Source organism: Anolis sagrei, chromosome 8, assembly GCF_037176765.1.
Source record: "Anolis sagrei isolate rAnoSag1 chromosome 8, rAnoSag1.mat, whole genome shotgun sequence".
NCBI classification, from domain to species: Eukaryota; Metazoa; Chordata; class Lepidosauria; order Squamata; family Dactyloidae; genus Anolis; species Anolis sagrei.
In genome coordinates, this window is record NC_090028.1 from 20,827,824 (window position 1) to 20,848,102 (window position 20,279).

A 20,279-nucleotide genomic window follows, 5' to 3' on the forward strand; every position below is an offset into this window, starting at 1 on the left:
TTGTTGCCATAGTCTTAGTTTTTTTTATGTTTAACTGCAACCCAGCTTTTGCGCTTTCTTCTTTCACCTTCATTAGAAGACTCCTCAGCTCCTCCTCGCCTTTGGCCATCAAAGTGGTGTCATCTGCATATCTGAGGTTGTTAATGTTTCTTCCAGCAATTTTCACCCTAGCCTTGCATTCATCAAGCCCCGCACATCGCATGATGTGTTCTGCATACAAGTTGAATAGGTTGGGGGAGAGTATACAACCCTGCTGTATTCCTTTTCCAATCTTGGACTAGTCTGTTCTTCCATGGTCAGTTCTTACTGTTGCTACTTGGACCTTATACAGATTCCTCAGGAGAGAGACAAGGTGATTTGGTATGCCCATCCTACCAAGAACTTGCCACAATTTATTATGATCCACACAGTCAAAGGCTTTAGAACAGTCAATAAAACAGAAATAGATGTTTTTCTGAAACTCCCTGCCTTTCTCCATTATCCAGCAGACATTGGCAATCTGGTCTCTCGTTCCTCTGCCTTTTCTAAACCCAGCTTGTACATCTGGCAACTCTTGCTCCATGTATTGTTGGAGTCTTCCTTGCAGGATCTTGAGCATTACCTTACTGGCATGAGAAATAAGGGCCACTGTGCGGAAGTTTGAGCAGTCTTCCACATTTCCCTTTTTTTGGTATGGGGATATAAGTTGATTTTTTCCAGTCTGATGGCCATTCTTGTGTTTTCCGTATTTGCTAGCATATGGCATGCATCACCTTGACAGCATCATCTTTCAAGATTTTAAACAGTTCAGTTGGGATCCCCTCGTCTCCTGCTGCCTTGTTGTTAGCAACAAGGCCCATTCAACCTCACTCCTCAGGATGTCTGGTTCTAATTCACTCACCACACCATCAAAACTATCCTCGATATTATTATCCTTCCTATACACATCTTCTGTATAGTCTCGCCAGCTCCTCTTGATCTCTCCAGCTTCTGTTAGATCCCTGCCATCTTTGTTTCTTATCATGCCCATTTTTGCCTGAAATTTACTTCCAATGTTTCTGAGTTTCTGGAAGAGGTCTCTTGTCCTTCCTATTCTGTTGTCTTCTTCCAAGGTAGTCTTCATTAAAAATAACATAGCTGCTTTACTTAGAAACCCTCACTGTATATCAATTCTAACTTCCAAGTAATCATATGCTAAAGGGTTTTTGTTTTTTAGAAAAAGAAAAAAATAGTATAGCGAAACTGAATCTGATCTGTAGCTGTAACCAACCAATCCATTTTCCAGATGATATTATATGACTGCAGGTGCACAGCCTGAAATTACTTAGACTTCTCTACAGTGTATGTCATGAGCAAGTACTCTTGTTATAGCTCTATCCTGCATAACCTGAGTGAAACTCTGTACAAAGATAAGATCCTATTTCAGAAATGTGAGTGGAGAGAATTCTTGAGCAGAGAGTATTTAGCACACGGCAATGGAAAATCTCACCTGATCTTGAGGCCCCTTCTACACAGGTGTATAAAAGCCAAATTATCTGCTTTTGATTTCAGCACCATGTCCAGATTAGCATCAGAATGGATTCACTGGCTGTATAAAATCCATATTGAATTGGATTATATGCCAGTGTAGACTCGGATAATCCAGTTCAAAGCAGATAATGTGGATTATCTGTCTTGATATTCTGGGTTATATGGCAGTGTAGAGTGCTGCTGAGGAAAGCAAAAGAAATAAAAGAAGATTCTGGACACAGTCTTAAAAAGATTGTGTGTCAGGAGCAGACTGAACAGTTGTGTTGCATTTTTTTAACAAACAAACAACAGACAAAACACAAAGTTTGCAAGATTGGTAGTTGATTAAATGTCCTTTGACCAGTAGCTGGCCACTTGGAATGCCTCTGGTGTTGCCGCAAGAAGGTCCTCCATTGTGCATGTGGCAGGGCTCAGGTTGCATTGCAGCAGGTGGTCTGTGGTTTGCTCTTCTCCACACTCTCATGTCGTGGATTCCACTTTGTAGCCCCATTTCTGGAGCTTGGCTCTGCATCTCGTGGTGCCAGAGCGCAGTCTGTTCAGCGCCTTCCAAGTCACCCAGTCTTCTGTGTGCCCGGGGGGGAGTCTCTCATTTGGTTACAGCCATTGATTGAGGTTTTGGGTTTGAGCCTGTCACTTTTGGACTCTCGCTTCCTGAGGTGTTCCAGCGAGTGTCTCTGTAGATCTTAGAAAACTATTTCTTGATTTAAGTCGTTGAGGTGCTGGCTGATATCCAAACAGGGGATGAGCTGGAGATGTCACTGCCTTGGTCCTTTCACTATTGGCTGCTACTTCCCGGCGGATGTCAGGTGGTGCAATACCGGCTAAGCAGTGTAATTCCTCCAATGGTGTAGGGCGCAGACACCCCGTGATAATGCGGCATGTGTCATTAAGAGCCACATCTACCATTTTAGCGTGGTGAGATGTGTTCCACACTGGGCATGCATACTCAGCATCAGAGTAGTATAGCGCAAGGGCAGATGTCTTCACTTTGTCTGGTTGTGATCCCCAGGTTGTGCCAGTCAGCTTTCGTATGATAGTATTTCTAGCACCCACTTTTTTGCTTGTCCTTATCCAAGGATAAGAATGACTGAATAGAAGAGCAGACCTCAGATGACACATAGACCACAGTGTGCAGGAAAAACCGGAATCCATCTGGGTGCAGGGCTGCCCTCATTGATTGAACCTCAAGTCTTCAACAAATTCAGGGTATTAAACCTTGAAAATTGTTTATTTCCATAAAAGTGAGATGGTAGATCTGTTCTGGATTTTAGTCTAATCTTCAAAGGAATGTGCCAAAGTGCTGAATGTCCTTTGAGGAGGCAAGTTGAATGCTGGACAAGTCAAATTAAAAGTCAATAGTGGATTTAACTACCTTTGAAGTTCAAGTTTAAAGTTCAACCAAGATCCTCACAGTCAAAGCATGGTATTCCCCGTAGTACCTACGGATGTGAGAGCTGGACCATAAGGAAGGCTGAGCAAAGGAAGATAGATGCTTTTGAGCTGTGGTGCTGCAGGAAAGTTCTGAGAGTGCCTTGGACAGCGAGAAGATCCAACCAGTCCATACTTGAAGAAATAAAGCCTGACTGCTCATTGGAGGGAAGAATAGCAGAGGCCAAGATGAAGTACTTTGGCCACATCATGAGAAGAAAGTAAGCTTAGAGAAGACAATGATGCTGGGGATAATGGAAGGAAAAAGGAAGAGGGGCCGACTAAGGGTAGGATGGATGGATGGTATCCTTGAAGTGACTGGATTGACCTTGAAGGAGCTGGGGGTGGTGACAACCGACAGGGAGCTCTGGCGTGGACTGGTCCATGAAGTCACAAAGAGTTGGAAACAACTGAACGAATGAACAACAACAAAGTTCAAGTTAAAACTCAAGTGTAGATTCAACTGCCTTACTGATATGGGAGTCAGGAGTCATCCGTGGCTATTGATGACGGGAGAAATTGTGGTATTTTCATAATTTATGTAGGAGATAGATGTGTAAACCCGACTCACAGCAGACTGAATCAAGACTCAAAGGGCTGAATTTCTGCTGCAGCTGCTGCCTCTTTAAAAAAAAACCTGAAGCAGTCCTACAAGTAAGCTTTTATAGAAGCAGTTAAGCTGGAACATTAAAAGACCTGGCAGAAAAGCAAAAGGAAGCAACCTGCATAATGACCTGTCATGACTGCTGGGGATATGGGGAGAAAGATGGTAAGTTATTTGCATGCCTACCTTCTTCTGATACCAAACTTACACTTTCTTCTCTTTTATGTTCAGGGTATTTTTTGCAATACTTCTTGTAGGTGCATCCCCTGCTATTGGCATCAGGCAAAGTATGCATGTGGGCACTTAAATGGTCAGTGAAGAAACATCTTTTAAACCATTGTGTAAAAGAAGCATAATATTTCTGCCATGCTCAGATTGCATTTTAATCTTTGGAGGATACTCTTACAAGTTAATTTTGCACTTGCTAAGCATGAACTATACTATACTATACTATACTATACTATATATACTAATATATAGTTTTGCTGAGTTTTGTCCATGATCTGGGTCTTTTCTAAGAGTTTTCAAATAAATAGGGTTGCCTCGTACTCCCCATCTCACTGAGGGCTCTTCCACATACCATATAACCTAGAATATCAAGGCAGATAATCCCACCAGGAGTCTGTACTGTATATTTGATGTATGAGGGTGCTAGAATTAATTATTTGCCGGAGCTTTCTCACTTTTTTAGGAATGTTGCCTTCCTAACTCCTATGAATTTGGAAGGCTGACTCTAGTTATTAGTGAGGTCACCAAGACTGAGGTTGGAGCTACACTGACCTATATCCCAGGGTCTGATCCCATATTATCTGGCAATGTAGACTCATATAAACCAGTTCAAAGCAGATAATCAGTGATCAGATCCTGGGATATAGGATAGCGAAGGAGCCTTAGTGAAGGTACATTTCAAATGTGAGGTAATCAAGAACAGTCAAAGTACTTTCTTGGTCTAGTGAGAAATATTTTACAGAAGGATGCCCATATTTGTGGGGGAAATGTTCCTGGCTGAATCACTGAATGGGGCAAACTAACTGAATCTGTAGATATGATTGAACACTATTACATTATCCGATGTATTGCTTTTCTTTACCAAAGTACATACCTGTTTAGTTCATTTCCTTCCACTTTCTATGCCAGGAGTGGAAGAGGAAAAGGAAGAATAGGGAACAGACTGTCCAAACTAGGGTTGTCCAACCACGGAAAAAATTGTTTCTAAACTCGATTCGTTTTTGGGGGTTTTTTGCGTTTCGTTATTTAAAAGAATTCCGAAATTTTTCTTTTAAAAAGTTCGATATTTACGAAATTTCAGAAATTACGAAACAATTTCGAAATAATAACGAATCGATTCGTTAATGGCGGACGCGATTGCGCAATACGCTAAAAAACCCTCCAAATGGGACCGGGGGAACTTCTGAAGCTTCCCTCTCCCTCTGTTGTTGACTGTTGGTGTGATAATTTTTTTTTTATCACTGATAAAACAAACAACGACTATAAAACTTGCACCAGAAATACAGAAATAATAATGAAATAATAACGAAACAATTTCGAAACAATTACGAAACAATTTCGAAACAATTACGAAATGAATTGGAAAAATTCGTTTCGTTTTTTAGTTGCTCCTGAATGGTTCAATATCGCTTCGTTATAAAAAAAAATAATGAATTAATAACGAATTACGAAATTAACGAATGAAACCGCCCAGCCCTAGTCCAAGCCATTTAAACTGCCTAGGAAATATGTGGGGTTGTGTATTCCTCCCCATCACCCTACAATGATGAGATAAAGAAAGGCTGGTGAATATTCTTTAAGGACTCTATGATTTTCTCTTTGATAAGTTACCAATGTGTTTCTTTTTCATGATTCAAATATTAGTTTACTTGCAAAGAACTCATTTTAGCAATACTGAACGCATTAAAACTTACGAGTAAACGTACAATCCTTTTCCTTTATTATTCTTCTTTTGCTCCCCAAAGGCCCTTCTGAGTGGTGCAACTCCTATCCCATTGCCGAAGGCAGCCACCAGTCCCCCATAGATATCATTCCCACGCAGGCTATTTATGACCCCTGTCTGAAGCCCCTTGGCTTTTCCTATGACTCCTGCTCATCTCTTGACATCACCAACAATGGACATTCAGTCACAGTGGAAGTTAAAGGTGTTGATAATAAAACAGGTAAGTGGTGCATGAGATGCTGTCTCCTAAGCTGGTGGTCACTTATCTCTGCTTGACATTCATAGGTTAAATTTTTATATTTTTTTTCTCATAGAGTTGGAAGAAACCTCAGTTCTTATTAGCAACTTTTAATTACAGCCCAGCAAGCAGGTAGTTTAGTCACTGCAGGCCTTGATATTTTACTGGTGCTTCCAAAATTATTAACTCCATCCATTCATCCTTCAATTTTTCCATTCATTCCCACGGAGCATTAAATCCACATCGATCAAATCTGCAGTGATATTTTTGTGACAATACAGCTCGGAAAATTCACAACAACCCAGTGATTCCGACCATGAAAGCCTTTGAAATACATTTAGGATAGGTGTTTTGAGTCAGTGTCCAAATTAGGTCATTGTAGGCTTTGAACTTAAAAGTGTTCTGCACTCTTCCTCAGCTTTAAGTGGCAATTACCTTTACTTCCTGTTCTTCAAAATTAGGTAAACTAGCCTTGTGTTGTAACTCAGGGTAGTTTTCACCTTGCTCCAGACACCACCACACCAAGGCTGTAGGTTTTTTCTAGTTTACTGAGAAAAGCAAAATCAAAACAAAGAAATAGAAATGCAATAGTTCCATGGGCAAACAGAGACTTAAATGTAAAGGCAAAGTTCCCAAGATTCAAAGCCAAAAACATGAATCATAATCTCTTAGCAATAGCCAAACAAAGTCCATGGTAAACAGTTGAAAACAAGACCCAAATCCCAGACTCAGGAAGCCAGAAGCGTGCTGCGAAAAGCCAAGGAAAATCCCCAGAAGTTAACATGGGAAGAGCAATATTGGACTGACAACAACTGCCTGTCAGCTACAAGACTAAATACCCTTTGTGAACATGAAAGCATTGCGTTGACCTTGGGCACCTTTGGCTTCTCGCTTGCTGGCCAAGCGAGTGCTTCTCCAAAGCCTTAATTGCAAACGATCTTGTCTGCTCATTAACTCATTATCCGCAAGGCTAAGCAACCCCTTATCTGGGTCCAGCTGGGATGGATCCTCCACCTGGCCATGTGGGATTTCACTCTCGCTATCAGTCTCTCTAACTGCAGGAACATTCCTTTCCCCGGGGAACTGACTTGTGGTTTCTCCTTCAGCAGCCACACTATCAGCCCCATCTGAAACATGTACAGGAATCTGTAGCCTATCAGCCTCCTTGTCATCCTGCAGGAAATCAGGCTCAGAAGGCCCAAAGTCAGGCTCAGAAGACCCAAACAGCTCAGCTTCATACTCAGAGTCAAGCTGAGACACAACACCTTGCTACATTGATTTCCCATTATAAGATCTCTTGCAGTGATGAAGGCATGATGGGAATCCATAATACATATATTGGAAAATATATATTGGATGTAACCACATTAGAAATAGGAATTAGAAAATATATATGAAATTACAAAGGGACATGTATGTATGCATGAACATCACTTCATTTGGGAAAATATTCTCTTCTTAAAAGCTGCAAATTAGGTGCCACCAAGAGGCTAGAAAGAGGCCAGGATTTACGAAAGGAATGTCTAAGGCTTCTGGCAGATATCAAAACTTGCACCAAGTAGGGCTTATCATAAGATTAATGAGCCTTGCTATCAAGAGGCTTCTTCAGGAGGGACTTATCTTAAGATGGATGGAAGTTCTTGCTATCAGTAGACATTCTGGCGCTATGGGGTACAGGATGGTCTTCTTAATGAGCAGCTCTTTAGATAAAGGTGCTTAATGGAAGAGTAGAGGTGTTTAAGTTAAAATATGCTATTGAAGTCAATGTAAAAGTGGAATTTTGTGATGCACATTGTGAGGCTTGTATGATGCATGCATATTATTTTAAAGGGTATATAAACCAAGGCAATTCTTTGGTTCAGCAAGCTGTTTCCTGGAATACCAGCAGGGCCAATATCCGGTTGGCGCCAACCGAGAATAAACCGTGCTTTTACAGACCTCAGGAACTCTCTTTTGTCTCTTTTCCTCAAACCTGGTTAGCACCCTCTGGGTTCTTTCACTTAACCAATTACAGATCCAGCTAACCGTAGTTTTGCCTAGCCCACATTGGACTAATTTCCTTGCCAGAAGGTCATGAGGGACCTTGTCGAAGACCTTACTAAAATCCAGGTAAACTACATCCACGGCATTCCCCGCATCTACCCAGTTTGTAACTCTATTGAAAAAAGAGATCAAATTAGTCTGGCATGACTTGTTTTTGATAAATCCATGTTGACTATTAGCAATGACCACATTTGTTTCTATGTGTTTGCAGACCACTTCCTTAACAATCTTTTCCAGAATCTTGCCTGGTATCGACATGAGGCTGACCGGGCGGTAATTGTTTGGGTCATCCTTTTTTCCCTTCTTGAAGATTGGGACCACATTGGCCCTCCTCCAGTCTGCTGGAACTTCTCCCGTTCTCCAAGAACTCTCAAAGATGATTGCCCATGGTTCTGAAATGACTTCCGCTAGTTCCTTCAATACTCTTGGGTATAGTTGATCTGGCCCTGGGGACTTGAACTCATTTAGTGCAGGCAGGTATTCCTGGACAACTTGTTTCCCAATTTAGGGTTGGATGTCCTCTATCCCTCATCCACTCCATCTTGCTGAGGTTGAAGATGGCTTTCTTTTTGTGAGAAGACTGAGGCAAAGAAGGCATTAAGTAGTTCGGACTTTTTCCTATCCCCTGTCAGTATTGCTCCATCTTCTCCTCAAAGAGGCCCTATCGCCTCCTTGCTCTTTCTTTTTCTACTGACATAAGAAAAAAGTCCTTTTTATTGTTTTTATGTCCCTGGCAAGCCTGAGCTTGTTTTGTGCTTTAGCCTTGTGGACCTTTTCCCTACAGGTGTTGGCTATTTGCATTCTTCTTTGGTGATTTCTCCCTTTTTCCACTTCTTGTGCATGTCTCTTTTGTGTCTTAGCACAGTTAGAAGGTCATGGGCAACCTTGTTGAAGGCCTTACTGAAATCCAGGTATGCTATATCCATGGCATTCCCTGCATCTATTCAGCTTGTAACTCTATTGAAAAAAGAGATCAGATTAGTCTGGCATGACTTGTTTTTGATAAATCCGTGTTGACTATTAGTAATGACCACATTTGTTTCTATGTGTTTGCAGACCACTTCCTTAACAATCTTTTCCAGAATCTTGCCTGGTATCAACGTGAGGCTGATCAGACGGTAATTGTTTGGGTCAACCTTTTTTCCCTTCTTGAAGATTGGGACCACATTAACCCTCCTCCAATCTGATGGGACTTCTCCCAAAGGATGTCTAACTGATGACACCTGCGTGTTAACCATATCACTTTCTCATTTGTATTCTGTTGCAGTTGTCAGTGGGGGCCCACTGGAAGTTCCTTACAGGTTGAAACAGTTCCATTTTCACTGGGGGTCAAAGCATGACACTGGATCAGAGCATACCGTTGATGGCAAACCTTTTCCAATGGAAGTGAGTAATAAATCTTAGGTGTCTTATACATTTGCACAAAATAAAAATACCCTCACCCACAGTATGCTAATACTACAATACCACACCATGTGCCTATGAATACTTCCTCAAGATTTATGGAGCCAAAGTTTCATGCAAAATGGTTTTGTTTTGGGATATTTATAAAAGCAATTTTAATAGCTCTCACCAGTCCAAGGCTTGCAGGTTCCTTAGACTGGGAGTCATTATAAGTACCCCTTATATCTAGCCCTATTGGCTGTAGCTACTGGAAATTGTAGTTCAACAGATATGTTTTGAAAAATGTGAATCTCCACTACCATTTGGGAAATGGGATTCATAACCTTTTGGAAAACCACTGGTCACAGGAAAGGCATGACCTTGCTAGAGATCATAACCTTTTGGAAAGGCATTCATTACCATTTGGGAAGAAAACCAGGAGTCTTCTGAGAAAAGTTAAAAACTTGCTTGAGTCAACCTTCTCCTTAGTGATAGATATCCATCAGCATTCATGCAAAGCAATTGGGTTTCTCAGCTACTTAACTGATATACTTATCTATCTCTTTGAACTGTTAGGGACAAAGGCCATTCAGTACTAATCAAGGTAGCCAGTTGCAACATTCACACTTGCCTCAAGCAGACAAGAGTTCTTTCTCCCACCCTGAACATTTTACAGATATATAAACCCCACTTCCCTAGTTTCCTCACAACCTCTGAGGATGCTTGCTATGGATGTGGGTGAAACGTCAGGAGAGAATGCTTCTGGAACATGGCCATACAGCCTGGAAAACTCTGAACCCAAACAACCAGTGCTCCAGGCCATGAAAGCCTTCAACAACACGTTAAAAACACTGAAGCAGTTACAACATCATTAGTCAAATAAAGCACAGGACTTTGTCACTAATTGCTTGTAAATAATGATGCCTGATTGTCCTACTCAGCTTCATTTAGTTCACTGGAATGCAAGCAAATATATGAAGTTTGAAGAGGCAGTGACAGCCCCAGATGGCTTAGCAGTGGTTGGTGTTTTCTTAGAGGTAAGATTTATATGCTCATAGTCATTGCACTATGTAACATGATTTTTTTCCTGGGTTCTAAATGTAATTTCCTAATTTGTTCTATCATCAAAACATGGGGAAAGTTTATTATTTTGCAAAATCCTTGTTTTTTTCGGGACATCCTGCAGCACTATTTTGCTATAGCAGTGGTTCTCAACCTTTCTAATGCTGTGACCCCTAAATACAGTTCCTCATGTTGTGGTGACCCCCAACCATAAAATTATTTTTGTTGCTATTTCATAACTGTAATTTTGCTACTGCTATGAATTGTCACGTAAATATTCGATATGCAGGATGTCATAAATTTCATTGTCATAAATTGAACATAATTAATGCATAGTGCTTAATCACAAAAACAATATGTTTGGAGGAGTATGGACAACAGATGATGGTATCTGCAGTACCTTCAACCAATTCAGCTCTGACTTCCACAGCCGAGACTCTGGAGTGGTTTGGGAGGAATTGAAAGTGAGTTAGGGGAGACGTAGTTCACCTACATTTGGAGAGCACTCTGAACCCAAACAACCCTGGATCTGAACCAAATTTGGCACAAATACTCAATATACTCAAAGTTGAGCACTGGTGGAGTTGCGGGGGATTGATTTTGTCATTTGGGAGTTGTAGCTGCTTAGATTTATAGCTCACCTACAATCTTTGAGCATTTTGAACTCCACCAACAATGGAATTTTACTAAACTCCCATGATCAACAGAAAATACTGGAGAGGTTTGGGGGAGTATGGACAACAGATGATGCTGTTGAAAGCATTACAAATCCCGTCATCTGTTATACTTAACAATTGATATATAGCAGTGTTAAGCACTTATTTTAAAGTTGAAATATCTTTGATGATGCTCTGTGCTCCCCCCCGACCTGCATGCATGGTGTGGGGGAGCGGCAGAGGGGCCTTCATGCGCCCTTGGGGCAAGGCCAACGGAGGCAGCCTCGCGACCCCTCCAAAATGGCCAGGCGACCCCCCTGGGGGTCGTGACCCCTAGGTTGAGAACCGCTGTGCTATAGTTTTTCAATGAATACCCCATCGAGTCAACATAGTTTGTGGCAACCACAAAAACGAAGTTTCTGGAGTAGAACAACTACTTCGAAGCAAGGACTGCACAATTAAATAGAAAATAAAACTTTTAAACAAGAAACAGAAAATATTTCATATTTTATTACATATAGTGTTATAGATCAATGAGGGAATGCAGATTCTCTGGACACAAATGATTACGCTTACCAGAGATGTTTATTTTAGCTTCTTCCTTAAAAAGAATGGTGGATATAATATAAGTTTAAATGTTTCCCTACATGTTTTATAGGAGACTGTGGTGGCTCAGTGGATTAAACTGCTAAGATGCAGAACTTGCTGATCGGAAGATTGGCAGTTTGAATTTGCAGATGGGGTGAGCTCCCATTGTTAGCCCCAGCTTCTGCTAACTTAGCAGTTCAAAAACATGCAAATATGAGTAGATCAATAGGTACTGCTTCTGCACAAAGGTAACAGCTCTCCACGCAGTCATGCTGGCCACATTACCTTGGAGGTGTCTACGGATAACACCAGCTCTTCATCTTAGAAATGGAGATGAGCACCAACTCGCAGAGTCTAGACTTAATGTCAAGGAGAAACCTTTACATTGTAGAATTAATACACTTGACTCCACATTAACTACTATGGCCTAATGCTATAGAATTACGAGAGCTGTAGTTTGTTGCCACACCAGAACTCTTGGGCAGAGAAGGCTAAAGACTATGTAAAAATATAGCTCTCATGATTCCATAGCATTAAGCCAGTGTTTCTCAACCTGGGGGTCGGGACCCCTGGGTGGGTCACGAGAAGGTGTCAAAGGGGTCGCAAAAGACCATCAGAAAACACAGTATTTTCTGTTGGACATAGGGGTTCTGTTTGGAAATTTGGCCCAATTCAGTGGTTGGTGGGGTTCAGAATGCTCTTTGATTGTAGGTGAACTATAAATTCCAGCACCGACAACTCCCAATGTCAAGGTCTATTTCCCCCAAACTCCACCAGTGTTCACATTTGGGCATATTGAGTGTTCGTACCAAGTTCGGTACAGATCCATCATTGTTTGATTCCACAGTGCTCTTTGGATCTAGGTCAGTGGTTCTCAACCTTCCTAATGCCGTGACCCCTTAATATAGTTCCTCATGTTGTGGTGATCCCCAACCATAACCCTAACATTATGAATCACCATGTAAATAATGATCTGCAGGACGCATTTTCATTCACTGGAGCAAATTTGGCACAAATACCCAGTATGCCCAAATTTGAATACTGATGGGATTTGCAGGGGGATTGATTTTGCCATTTGGGAGTTGTAGTTGCTGGGATTTATAGTTAGCCTGTAAACAAAGAGCATTCTGAACCCCACCAACAATGGAATTGAACCAAAATTGGCACACAGAACTCCCATGACCAACAGAAAATTCTGGAAGGCATTGGTGGGCATTGACCTTCAGTTTGGGAGTTCAAGTTCGCCTATATCCAGAGAGCACTCTAGACTCCAACAATGATGGATCTGGACCAAACTTGGCACGGATATTCCATATGCCCAAATGTGAACACTCATGGGGTTTTGGGAAAATAGACCTTGAGATTTGGGAGTTGTACTTGCTGGGACTTATAGTTCACCTACAATCAAGGAGCGTTCTGAACCCCAACAATGATAGAATTGGGCCAAACTTCCCACACAGAGACCCCCACGACCAACAGAAAATACTGTGTTTTCTGATGGTCTTTGCTGACCCCCCTAACACCCCTTCACGACCCCTCCAGGGGTCCCAACCCCCAGGTTGAGAACCACTGATCTAGGTGAACTACAACTCCAAAACTCAAGTTCAATGCCCACCAAAACTTTCCAGTATTTTCTGTTGGTCATGGGAGTTCTGTGTGCCAAGTTTGGTTCAATTCCCTCGTTGGTGGAGTTCAGAATGCTCTTTATTTGTAGGATTACTATAAATCCCAGCAGCTACAACTCCCAAATAACAAAATCAATCCCACCCCCCAACCCCACCAGCATTCAAATTTGGGCATGTTGGGTATTTGTGCCAAATTTCGTGCAGTAAATGAAAACACACCCTGCATATCAGATATTTTTATTACGATTCATAACAGTAGCAAAATGACAGTTATGAAGTAGCAACAAAAATAATTTTATGGTTAGAGGTCACCAAAACATGAGGAACTGTATTAAGGGGTCGCGGCATTAGGAAGGTTGAGAAACACTACATTAAACCATGGCAAAGTGGTGTCAAACTTCATTCATCCTACTGTGTAGATGCACCCTAAGATGTTACAAGATGGAACCAGTGGTCATTGATGAGGGATCTGCCATGTTGGGAGGTGTAGTTAGCATATCTGGAGAGCATCTACTGTATTTGGGGGAAGCTGACCGATCTGAACTGTTATCGTTAAAAAATCCTACTTCCCAAAATCAACATTGTCTTTTAAACATTTAGATTGGAGAAGAACATGCTGATATGAACAGATTAACAGATGCCTTATACATGGTCAAATTTAAGGTAAGTTTTCAGCAAAAATGTAGAGTAGGCAAGATGGATGCACGTGGAACTGCATACTCTGCAAGAAGAATGGTTGATGGTTTTGGTCTTCTCGGTGGTGGCCCCCTGACTCTGGAACTCACTTCCCAGGGGCATCAGACATGCCCCAACACTGGCAGTCTTTAGGGGGAGCCTGAAAATGTGGTTGTTCCAGTGTGCCTTCCCAGAATAAGGAAAACTCTCAGCAATATGCCCTCAAAATGCATTTTACACTGATTTAGGATTGACTGCGTTCCCTCATTTCTCTCTGAAAATCCTATCCCAGATATATCCTACCTGTCAAGACCCAGGCGGACCAGCAAGGCAAGACAGCAGTTAAGGAGTTAAACAAAGGTCTTTAATGTCAATTAACATAACAAAAAGGGCTCTTAAAAGCAGAGCTGTAAACACAAAAGGGCTTGCGGCCAGCCAGAATGTAAACAAATGTAAACAAACCAAGTCCCAGTCAGTCCTCGCTGGGAAAAGGAAAGCAGCAAAACACAGGCAGTAAAGCTTGAAGTCAGCAGCAGAAAAACTCAGTTCATTCCAAATCCAAACAAAACAGCAAACAGCAATCCGCATGAGGAGCGGTCCAACGAAGTCACCAAGGGATAAGCAGAAGCGTAGAGTGGTCCAGCAGTCCGAGGGTCAGGGCAGGAGATAAGACTCACGAATCCAGTTCCGGCAAGGTCGTCCACACAATCAGGAATCCACGAAGCTGTAAGCAGGAGCTCAGGGCAAGAGTTAAACACAAGACACACGGTAACACGACACTTTGAACTCTGCAACTAGTCTGCTCCCAAACTGCTCCTTAAATCTCATCCGAGTCGCTGGAGTTACTTTCAGGTGCATCCATTTCCACAGGTGAATCCTGACTTCTCCATTGCTGCCATTCTGTACTTCGGACTGCATCCTGCAAAGTAGTATCTGAAACCCAAGTGTCAGTAAAACCCTGGAACTCATCACTAGAAGAGGGAGCATTAACCACATCTAACACTTCCTGGACCTTGGTCCAGTCCAGCTCTTCCTCTTCGCTGTCAAACTCCTCACAATCAGCTACATCTTTAAGGCGTTTAGAAACAGATTCCACATCACTATCCGAGCTGCTTGCTACTCGCTTTACACCGCGGTAATCCTCCACCTCCATTTCCTCGCGAGTAAACCCCTCAAAATCCTCCTCATCCGTAGGCTCTAGGAACAAGTCTCTAATACGCTTCAGCTGTTGCTGAGCGTCTTCCTCTTCCAAACCTCGTTTCCTTCTACTACTAGTAGTAGGTACATGAGACAGACGCTGAGTCACAACACTACCTCGTTCACGTCAGCATTATTTTTAATTTTTAATTTATTACATTTGGCCCGGCCATTGGTTTTAAATGTTTATATGTCACTGTTGATTGTTTATTGCCTATTTTTGTTCATGTTATATATATGATTTGTATTGTATTGATTGTTTTATTGATGTTTTGTTATTGATGTTTTGTGTATTGATGTATTCTGGGCTTGGCCTCATGCAAGCCGCACCAAGTCCCTTGGGGAGATGGTAACGGGGTACAAATAAAGTTTATTATTATTATTATTATTATTATTATTATTATTATTATTATTATTTTGTAGCTCCCAAAATGTTCTGTATAAAGCAATTTCATTTATATGCTTAACTCCAATTTGTGCTTTTCCTTTTCTTAGGGGACCACGGCCCAGTTCAAGTGCTTCAACCCAAGTTGCCTCCTGCCACATTGTCTAGATTACTGGACTTATCCAGGATCATTGACAACACCTCCCCTTAATGAAAGTGTGACATGGATTATACTGAAAGAGGTTGTCCAAATTTCCGACAAACAGGTAAATGTTAAGGAAGGGGGGTGGAGGGAGAAAGCATTCCTCCAGTTCCAAGAGGATTTTTCCATTATTATTTGTACAAAAAATACAATTAAGGACCTCCAATTCAATGCTTCAATGTATCCTTACCTCCTAAGTTTTGGGTAGTGGATGGGAAGTGCCAATCACTTGTAGTCACAGGTCCGCAGCCTGGGTGTCCTCCTGGACTCATCACTTACGCTTGAAGCTCAGGCATCGGCAGTGGCTGGGAGGGCCTTCGCAGAATTAAGACTCGTGCGCCAGCTGCGACCGTGAAGTCGGATCTGGCCAGGGTGTCCATGCCTTAGTCACCTCCAGATTGGATTACTGTAATGCACTCAACGTGGGTCTGCCCTTGAAAACGGCCTGAAAATTTCAACTTGCACTAGGTTACTAACTAGTGTGACTTACAGGGAACTGTCAACCCCCCTGTTTAAGGAGCTACATTGGCTGCTGTTCATCTTCCGGTCCCAATTCAAGGTGCAGGTTCTTACCTACAAAGCCCTGAACGGTTTGGGACCCGTCTATCTACATGACAGCATTTTTGTGTACGAATCCACACGATCTCTTCGATCATCTGGTGGGGCCCTGCTCTAGCTCCTGCCTCCTTCGCGGGCGCAATTGGTGGGGATGAGGGAGAGGGCCTTCTCGGCGATGGCCCCCCAACTCTGGAACTCACTTCCCACTTACACACTTAGACATGCCTCAACATTGGCAGTTTTTAGGAGGAGCCTGAAAACATGGTTGTTCCAGTGTGCCTTCCCAGAATAAGGAGAACTCTCAGCAATATGTCCTCACAATGCACTTTAATACTGACTTAGGATGGACTGTGCTCCCTCATTTCTCTCCGAAAAATCCTATCCTACATTTTACCTTGTTCACGTCAGCATATTTTCAATTTTAATCTATTACATTTGGCCCGGCCATTTTTAAAATAGTTTATGTCACTATCGATTGTTTTTTGTTTATGTGATTTATATGATTTGTATTTTATTGATTGTTTATTGATGTTGTGTTTATTGATGTTTTGTTTGATGTACTTTGGGCTTGGCCTCATGTAAGCCGCACCGAGTCCCTTGGGGAGATGGTAGCGGGGTGCAAATAAAGATTATTATTATTATTATTATTATTAATATTAATATCCCGCCACCATCTCTCATATGAGTAAACAATAAGCAATCAACACAACATCATAAATTCACAGTACCCCCCGGTAAAACAATAAAATACAACAATTGCGGTAGATAAAACAACAGTATTCGATCTCAGAAGTATAAAGTGCTAATAAAGAATCTAAAGGTCCTAATATATATTATTAGGGAGTCTAAACATGGTCAAAGGCTTATCGGAAATTATTACTCCAACTAGAATGGGCCCAATGAATCAACTTGATCAGCAATTGATTCAGTTTGGTCTAATGGAGTTGTGACTATTTATTTATTTATTTATTTATTTGGTAGTTTTGTATACCAGTCTTCTCACCTCCATTCGAGGGACTCGGGCCGGTTTCCAACATCAATATTACAGACCGTCATTAAAACATCATATTTCTAAATCACACTAAAACATTAAAACATTGAAACAATTAAAATAGCAAAAATACAATCATATGATTACAGTGGTCAGTCGTCATCAAAGTCATTATTCGTCGTCATCCATCCATATCACAGGATCATGGCTCATTCGTTGAATGCCAATCCCCAAAGCCAGGTTTTCACCTGTTTCCTGAACGTTAAGATCAAAGGGGCAGTTCTGATCTCCAGTGGAAGGGAGTTCCAGAGTCGAGGGGCCACCACCAAGAAGGCCCTGTCTCTCGTCCCCACCAGCCGCGCCTGTGAGGCCGGTGGGATCGAGAGCAGGGCCCCTCCAGATGATCTTAGTAATCTTGATGGCTCATAGGGGAGGATACGTTCGGACAGGTAAATTGGGCCGGAGTCGTTTAGGACTAACAATTGAATTTAATATTTTGCGTATTAAGCATTTGTTAGAAAGTTGGGGCAATTCTTACCTCCTGCAAATAATATTACAATAAGACTATACATCATTCCATAGTAACTGCGGTGTTCCCATTAGTATGAAATGGATGTCTCATTAGTTTAAATGTCTCACATAAAACAATCCTGTGAAATAAAGAGGCTGAGAGATCATAACCACTCAGGATCATCCATGGTTCAAATCCACCCCCCACCGCTGATTTATATTCTAGGCAATAATGCTATTTAATTTGAATTTAATTTGAATAATACTGTTTCACAGATGGAAAAATTTCGAACTCTTCTGTTTACCACTGAGGAAGATGAAAGAATCCAGATGGTGAATAATTACCGTCCACCTCAGCCTCTTAAGGGACGAGTTGTCCGTGCGTCATTCAAAATGTAAGGCAGAGCGATGGGCATGAAGAGCAGAGTATCCACAGCCCCCCAGAGAACACCATCCAAGCCATTGTGGATATGGTTTCCCTATATACCAACATCTCATATTAGAATGGATAACAAGCCATCAACTACACCATTGTAAACAAGGCCGCAGCTGACCCAGCCACCAAACCCAAACTCCATGTACTTATAATTACTTGCTTTTGGGAATAATATGTACCTCTAATTCAGTGGAATTGTCTTGGGCACCCACATGGAAACACAGTGTGCAAACATCTTGATGGTTGACCTGGAACAATGCTTCCTTAGCACGTGCATCCAAACACCTCTCCTTTACCTATGGTTTCATGATTACATCTTTGGAATTTGGCCATGTGGAAAGCAACAACTTCCAATCTACCATCATCAAAAGATCTTGGAGTCCTTGTGGACAACAAGTTAAACATGAGCCAACAATGTGATGTGGCGGCAAAAAAAGCCAATGGGATTTTGGCCTGCATCAATAGGAGCATAGTGTCTAGATCTAGGGAAGTCATGCTACCCCTCTATTCTGTTTTGGTTAGACCACACCTGGAATATTCTGTCCAATTCTGGGCACCACAATTCAAGAGAGATATTGACAAGCTGGAATGTGTCCAGAGGAGAGCGACTAAAATGATAAAAGGTCTGGAGAACAAGCCCTATGAGGAGCGGCTTAAGGAGCTGGGCATGTTTAGCCTGAAGAAGAGAAGGCTGAGAGGGGATATGATAGCCATGTGTAAATATGTGAGAGGAAGCCACAGGGAGGAGGGAGCAAGCTTGTTTTCTGCTTCCCTGGAGACTAGGACGCGGAACAATGGCTTCAAACTACAAGAGAGGAGATTCCATCTGAACACGAGGAAGAACTTCCTGACTGTGAGAGCTGTTCAGCAGTGGAACTCTTTGCCCCGGAATGTGGTGGAGGCTCCTTCTTTGGAAGCTTTTAAACAGAGGCTGGATGGCCATCTGTCAGGGGTGCTTTGAATGCAATATTCCTGCTTCTTGGCAGGGGGTTGGACTGGATGGCCCATGAGGTCTCTTCCAACTCTTTGATTCTATGATTCTATGATTCTACCCTAAGGACAAAGCGTTCCACACAACAATATCACCTGCTTGATTTTGTTGTTTTTGATGGAGCATAGCGCTTGGACAGACATTGCTCCATGCTCTATCATTGTGTATTTGACCCCAATGTGTTCTATATTATATATACTAGCTTGGGGACCCGGCGCTGCCTGGGTTATTAGAAAAAGTGGGTAATGGCGGTTCTGTATGCCTGGGTTGTTTGAGAAAGGATAGGGCCGGCAACCTGGCAATCAGAGTTGGAGTCCTTAGACCCGCCCTTTTTCCCAGGGTTTCGGAGTCAAGGGAAGACGTTTGGTTAGTTTCACTTTTTTTTTTTTGGAGCCTAACAGCAGGACGTGTGGGTTTCTCTATCCCATCTGCAAAAAGGCATCACTACTCACAGCTCCTCTGGGGGAGTAAAGGGATAGTTCCATGGCCTTTGCCGAGACGACAGGACAGTTCCTATGGTCTTCGTGGAGCAAATCTAAAGGACACCTTGCAGTTTGGCAGATTTACAGAAACCTTGTCTGGTAAGGGACCACTCGGGTCATTCATAAACTAGCTTGGAGCCGGGAGTAGGGGCCTCACGCTAGCAAGGTAAAGAAAAATTGCCCATGGAGGGGTCAGAAGATTTCCCTAAGGAAGGAAGAAACAGTTTACTATCCAGTTGCCTGCCCTTGTTGGCAGATTGAAAAGGCTATCGGTTTTTCAAGGTTATAAAGCATTTAATTCATTTGTTTGAAGATTTAAAAACCCTAATAAAGAACTTTGTTGAACTCATTTTGAGCCTTATTCAAACTTTGTGTTGGGAAACCTGAGGGACCCTTCAGCTGAGGCACCCCGGCGTCCCGTTGGGCATACAGAAGACGCATCCTGTATACCAGTGTTTCTCAACCTGGGGGTCAGGACCTCTGAGGGGGTCGTGAGGGGGTGTCAAAGGGGTCGCCAAAGACCATCAGAAAACATAGTATTTTCTGGTGGTCATTGGGATTCTGTGTGGGAAGTTTAGCCATGTATAAATATGTGAGAGGAAGCCACAGGGAGGAGGGAGCAAGCTTGTTTTCTGCTTCCTTGGAGACTAGGACGCGGAACAATGGCTTCAAACTACAAGAGAGGAGATTCCATCTGAACATTAGGAAGAACTTCCTGACTGTGAGAGCCGTTCAGCAGTGGAACTCTCTGCCCCGGAGTGTGGT

The 20,279-nt window shown here is 42.3% G+C and overlaps 1 protein-coding gene across 1 annotated transcript; it reads left to right on the forward strand.

The window, feature by feature from the left end:
- Positions 1–3,666: 3,666 nt before the first annotated feature.
- CA7 (carbonic anhydrase 7) lies at positions 3,667–19,800 on the forward strand. Its single transcript, XM_060788450.2, has 7 exons — positions 3,667–3,706; positions 5,515–5,712; positions 9,041–9,159; positions 10,098–10,193; positions 13,688–13,750; positions 15,455–15,610; positions 17,882–19,800. Exons 1-7 carry the CDS (start codon positions 3,667–3,669, stop codon positions 18,002–18,004), a joined length of 795 nt encoding a protein of 264 aa, XP_060644433.2. The 3' UTR covers positions 18,005–19,800.
- The last annotated feature ends 479 nt before the right edge of the window (positions 19,801–20,279 follow it).